This window comes from Copadichromis virginalis, linkage group LG7 (assembly GCF_057382275.1).
Source record: "Copadichromis virginalis isolate Kocher_CV1m ecotype Utaka linkage group LG7, C_Virginalis_male_GT1.1, whole genome shotgun sequence".
Classification (NCBI taxonomy): domain Eukaryota; kingdom Metazoa; phylum Chordata; class Actinopteri; order Cichliformes; family Cichlidae; genus Copadichromis; species Copadichromis virginalis.
Window position 1 is genome coordinate 26129184 of NC_140624.1, and position 6000 is coordinate 26135183.

At 37.2% G+C, this 6000-nt stretch overlaps 1 protein-coding gene across 5 annotated transcripts in view; it reads left to right on the top strand.

Moving 5' to 3' along the window:
* pot1 (protection of telomeres 1 homolog) overlaps positions 1 to 5312 on the top strand; it is a 61942-nt gene extending 56630 nt beyond the window's left edge. For 2 of the 5 annotated variants that reach the window (XM_085462716.1, XM_085462717.1), the window contains exons 12-20: positions 127 to 224; positions 916 to 942; positions 1234 to 1390; positions 1774 to 1982; positions 2107 to 2242; positions 2935 to 3017; positions 3802 to 3896; positions 4252 to 4357; positions 5049 to 5312. In XM_085462716.1, the coding sequence (XP_085318842.1) occupies positions 127 to 224; positions 916 to 942; positions 1234 to 1390; positions 1774 to 1982; positions 2107 to 2242; positions 2935 to 3017; positions 3802 to 3896; positions 4252 to 4357; positions 5049 to 5167 (1030 nt within the window). In that variant the 3' untranslated portion in view covers positions 5168 to 5312. The remainder of the gene's footprint in view (positions 1 to 126; positions 225 to 915; positions 943 to 1233; positions 1391 to 1773; positions 1983 to 2106; positions 2243 to 2934; positions 3018 to 3801; positions 3897 to 4251; positions 4358 to 5048) is intronic. The other 3 variants (XM_085462718.1, XM_085462719.1, XM_085462720.1) reach the window with 3 other exon arrangements.
* Positions 5313 to 6000: the final 688 nt, after the last annotated feature.

Here is a 6000-nt window from a genome sequence, read left to right on the forward strand (position 1 = left end):
TAATTTTATTGTAGTATTTGATTCATGTTCCTGGTTTTATTTGCTAAGTGTGTAGTATTTTTTTGTCATCTTTGTTTTTGATTGCATCACTAAATACATTTCTTTTCTTTTTATTTCTGTCTATAGAGTTATTGAAGCTTTCCAAGAAAATGATGAAGAAGCACTCTCTGAACTCAATGACTCAGATCTCTTGGAGGTCTGGAAAACTCCACCAGAGTCTCTTGGTACGAATGAGCTCTAGATGTCGTCCTTCCGTACTAACTATGGTCACTGCTGCTCCTACTGATTAAACTTAAATAGATTTCAAACAAGTCTGATTTTACAGGACACTTATATAATCGCTCATGCAGTAATATTATGTGTATAACATTCCAAAAACTGTAAATTCCAAATCCACAATTTTGTTTATACCTTTGTTAAAAAAGATGGAAGATATCATAGTTTTGTTTTTATTGTGATTGCGAAAAACAAATATGCTGTATTTGAACTTCATGTTTTACCTTAACAGACTTCGAAACATTACAGGAAAATAGGAATAATAATTGAATTCATGACATAGTAACAGTGGTATAGTTTTTTTTTATAAAGTACAGTTAGTTTAGTTTTAAAACCCAAATTAATTTACTTTTGTCCTTTGAAAGCTTCTGTTTGTGTAATGCTTGTATAGTGTTTACCTTTTATCTGTACTGAACAGCTAAAGAAATTTATAACTAAAACTGTAGTGTTGAATTTACTTCTATGTAGTTCTTCAGATATTGCTTTACAAACTGTTGTACAGTACCAAGGAGATGTTTAATTCAGGATAGCGAGCTTGCTGTTGTGTGCTAAATTTAAGCCTGTCCAACTTAATGCTTATTTATTTGCCTTCTTGTGTTTCGTTCCGTCTTTGATGCTTCGATTTGTTCTGTGTTGTAGATGGTGAAACACTGGATTGCAGTACAGGTATGAAATTCGGCACTGCATTGGTAATTGCTAATTGGTTTGATTTGGAAGTGCAGGTAATGTATTATAATGAATATAAAGCAGTAAATTAGGACCAATCCTGTCTAAATAAAAACGACTTTTTTTAAAGTAAATCCTTAATTTATTTTAAAAATGACATCTGTGTATAATTTCTAATGTGGTTTTATATTTATTTACCATTTTAATAATTGTTATCCATTCTATTTACTATTTACTACCAAGTGTTTAATGATGAACATTTTTCCTCTGTGGGTTGGTGTTTGTGTTCAGAGAGAAGCTGTGGCCATGACATGCAGAAGGTGACACTATCTGAAGTTAAGCGGAGTGGCCTGGGTCGAGTTCACCATGTCAGGGCCCAGCTGAAGGCCTATGAACCCCACAGACTGCATGAGGCACTCAAGCTTTACTGCAGCAAGTGTAAATCAATGTAGGCACATACGCTGTGTTGTTGCTTCATGTGGTAATGTGTAGATTTTAGTGCTGTCAGTGTTAATCTCATTAAAATGACATTAATGCCATAACTGCAAATCTCCGTTAACGAGTTACCGCAGATCGCCCCGCTGGATGGCGCTAACGCATTAATGAGCTAACCGCGCTAACGCATTAATGAGCTAACCGCGCTAACGCTTTGACGCCGTCCAGCCCCACGCAAGGGCGATCCGCGGTAACTCGTTATCAGAGATTTTCCGCGTTAATGCAGTTATGGCGTTCATTCATCATTTTAACAAGATTATCGCTGACAGCACTAGTAGATTTTGATTTGATCTCAGATGGTGTTGATATATAAGTTTAAAATGATGATGATCTCAGGCAGGATGTCCCAGATGATGAGCTGTTGGAAAGTATCTTCTCTGAGGCATCAAAGGACTGTGGACCCTGCAGTCCCCCACCATGGGTGCTCTCTGGACAGGTCAGCCTCCCAAGACACGCCCCAGGTCCCTCAAACCGAGCTCTAACTGTTTACCTGCTCACTCAGCTTATGTTTGAGGGCAAAACCAAGGATGTCATCTTGCTCATGGGTAACAATCCGCAATTATTAGAAAGCATAAAAGCTAAAAACATATCAAAAGAAATATCAAGACTGGTCTAGGAATCCTTCCATCATCAAATCCACAAAAACTCCGATATCTTGGTATCTTACAGGTTCAACACTGGAGGAAATGTGCCAGCTCATGGCCAGCTACCAGAACATCATCCCCGTAAGGGCATCAGGAGGTCACCTGTCTCTGTTCGACCTATCTGCACCTTTTCTGTTCAGAGGCAGGAAAAGATATTACGGGTCAGAGATAAATCTCACACACTGATAGAGCGCTGGTAGAGCTAAGCAGGAGCTTGATCAGTCATAACGATTCCATCAATATTGACAGCCACTGATTATTATTTATACTTTAAATGTTTTTCAAATTTATATATTAAATGGTTATACGCACATGCAATTTAAAGATTGTAACGAAGACAAATAACAAATAAATAAAACACACCCTTTATAATGACTCAAATACAAGCGAGCGTAGTCATTTTAAAGAGTGTGTTTGAATTTTCTTGACCCCGCCCACTTAAATAATGGATATTGAGAGGCTGTCACAGGCTGTTATTTTCTGTCATTTTTATCTCTTTATTTTTATATAATTAAATATTTTAAGAGAATTCTTAGGAGTAACTCATTCATAACAAAAATACAGAACAGATGATGCTTTTATTAATCCATTATGTCACCACAAGATGAATTTCCACAGTGAGACAGTATGTTTGGTTTTGTGTGTCTGCTGTTGTTGCCTTGTCATTTTTCTTATTCATAAGTTACTGTCCTTAAACAGATTGGCAGTTCAGAAGCTTTTATATAAAAATGTTTTTTGACCTTCAAATTCTGATTCAAACAGTCGTGTTAGTTCTTGAACATGTCGTCATTGTAGTGTGTGTGTGTGTGTGTGTGTGTGTGTGTGTGTGTGTGTGTGTGTGTGTGTGTTCCAGCTGTAAGCGGTGTTCCAAGGCTGCAGTGAGGGAGCAGAGTTGGGAAGGAGTTGAGATGATAGATGAGAAAATTATCGCTGAAGGTGAGACAGAGATTTGTTTGAATCATCAGACTGTTGGAGTAAATACTGGTGGTGGAGAAGAGCTGAAAGCAATTAAAACAAACAGATAACACAAAATTGCCAATGCTTCATGTTCGTAGGGACCTGTGGGTTTGGTTTTTGTGGGAAGGGCTTTATTTTAAAACGTGAGATGAAAGCGGGCTTTGTAGTAAAAATGAATATGAAAAAGTAATCATTTTTTCTCCCGACTATCTTGTGTTTTTTTTACAACTTTTTCATAACTGAAGCCAAAATCATATTTCAACTTCCAAGTTCCAAGCAGCGCAACAAAGAACGAAGTGAATAATGTGGAGACATTAATGTGACTATTGTGGCAAAACAAACTCATCGATTGTCAAATGTCAGCTAAGACTTCTCAGGCTGCACTTTTTCCTCTGTGGACATTGGCACATTTGAGTATCTTTGTGTTTAGAGTGTTGGTTAGACAAAACAAGACATTTAAAAATGGCATCTTTGGGAAATTTCTTATGCATTTTTTGGTCTCAATAATAATTTTTTTTTAAATTGACATTAGGGTGCAGCCCTGTTTTTTAGGATATCATAACTTTAATTAGGTGTTGACCTTGAATGCATCAAGAACAGATTCAAAAGTTATTATATTAGAAACCGCACTATTCCTGTGTTTGTGTCTTTTTCTCACTTAAGTTTCCTCACTGAGTTGTAGAAATTCCTGGTTGATCTCTATCCAGGTCAATTTGAACTTCTGAAATAAATCAGGCGATGTTTCTGCTTATTTGGCCTGCAGCTCTCGGCATTCAGCCGCTGCAGTTCATCCTGCTAATGAAACTGGAGCTGCAGGATGCCACCGACACGCTGGATGTCTTCCTGTGGAGACACGCTGTGAGTTTCACATTCCTGTTGTTTGGTGTCAGATGGGATTAGACAAAGGGAGAACATCTGGATTTATTATATATTTCACTGTTGTCTTGTAAAATTTTGCGCTGATTGAGTTTTTTGCCCTAAAGAAGTCGGGTCCAAAATTCATATATTTTGGTGTTTTGGATGTCAACAAATCAAATTCTGAATTTTTAAAAGCTCTTGTCTAACCAAGAATGTGGGTAAAGTAGAAACATTAATTTGCTTCTTACAGCAAGATATAAATAAGAGGATAACTGAAAGTAACTTTTGTTTATAATGTCTGTGAGCTTTGTAGATGTAAATGCTAGTTGTGAGTTTTACTCTCTTTTTTCACCAGGAATCATTCTTTGGTGTGTCTGCAGAGGATGCTTCAGCCAATCAGGAAGCTCAGAACAGCATCTGCCAAATCATGGACTCTCTCTGTCCACCAGGTGGCAATGTGGGTATGTCTGTCAAACCCATACACAGTACATAAAAAATTGACATAGCTTCTTGGTCAGAAAAGTTGAGGATGTGTGCCTTAAACCTGCATGTTTTTTTTTAAAAAGGCCAATAGGTCCCAGCTCCTCTGGTCATATTAAAAAAAAGGTCTGGCTGTATAGAAATCTCCAGTGCCTCTCAGCTACCTGGATCTCTGACGTCAGAAAAAAAAGCTTCTGTGTTTTTCATTGCAGTTGCTTCTTTCATGCTTTTTGGAAGTCCAGTTTGAAAACAGAAAGATGGAAATTGGAAAACACTCATAAAAATGTGACATGACTCATGTCCATCTTTCATACAGTGTGCATGGTCAAATCATTAGAATAATTCTTCAGTTTTAGTTACGGAAACATAATAACTTTAGATCTAAATTGTGTAATGAACTGGACCAAAACATAGAATCAGACATGACATACTGAAAGCTTCAAAGGCATTAATTTGGCTTTTTAATATGTCTAACTTTACAGCTCTGTGGTAGAGATTTGGGGAAACAAAACATTGCACAAAACAGTATGTGAACAATATATATATCTATATATAACAATATACAAAAAAAACTTCCTGCAGCTTTGCAAAACCAGAAGCAGCAGCAGGCTTAATGTCAGCCGCAGGTTTGTGTTGCTGGATGCTTTGTCATGTCTGCCTGTTCGTCCTCAGGTCAGCACCCATGGCTTGATTTATGTTTGATGGCATATCAAGCAGAGGACGACGATGGACAGACTAAGACCTGCTATCAGGTCTGTCACACGACTGTTGTGAAACCCTCATCTGAATGATCTGACACCATCTGCACCACCTGTGGGAAAGATTCAGATAAAATTCTGATCAGAGGATTCTGATTCTGTCTGTTGTTGCTTTATTTCTTTACATTTCTATTTATTGTGTAAATAAAGTTAAAAACTGAATAAAATACCAACTGCATTTTCTTGCCATTTCCTGTGCTGCCTGGGTAAACTTTTGATGACTTTTCAAAATAAAAGGTGATTTTTTTTTTTTAATTACAGTGTATCCAGTAAGTATTCACAGCATTTCACTTGTTCCACATTTTGTGACTTTTACACCCTTATTTAAAAAATGGAGTAAATTCTTTTTTCAGTTCAACATTTTATACACAATGATGACAGCATGAAAAAGGTTTGCTTGTAATTCTTGCACATTTATTACGTGAGTATTCACAGCCTTTGCTCAATAGTTTAAGTACTTTTGGCAGCAATTACAAGGTTCAAGTCTTTTTGACTATGGCCAGTTTCTCCCATAAGGTTGGATAGATTTTCAGATCTCTCCAGAGATTTTAAATCGGGTTCTGAGTCTGTCCAAATCTGTGCCATCCTGAAGCTATTCCTTTGTTATCTTGGGTATGTGCTTAGAGTTGCCCGATTTGAATATGAACCTTTGCCCCACACTGAGGTCCAGAGTACTCTTACACATTTTAACTGAATGAAGGGGCTTAGATTTTTCATGCAGGGCTAAAGACTGTTCAAATTTGGCCTCAGTCTTTCCTGAAGATTCTTATCCTGAATTCCATGACACCACTCCATGACCTGAACTCAGTGTGTTTCCCACTTTTACCAAATGCTTGAAGCTAGGATGTCTAATGTTATGAGATCAT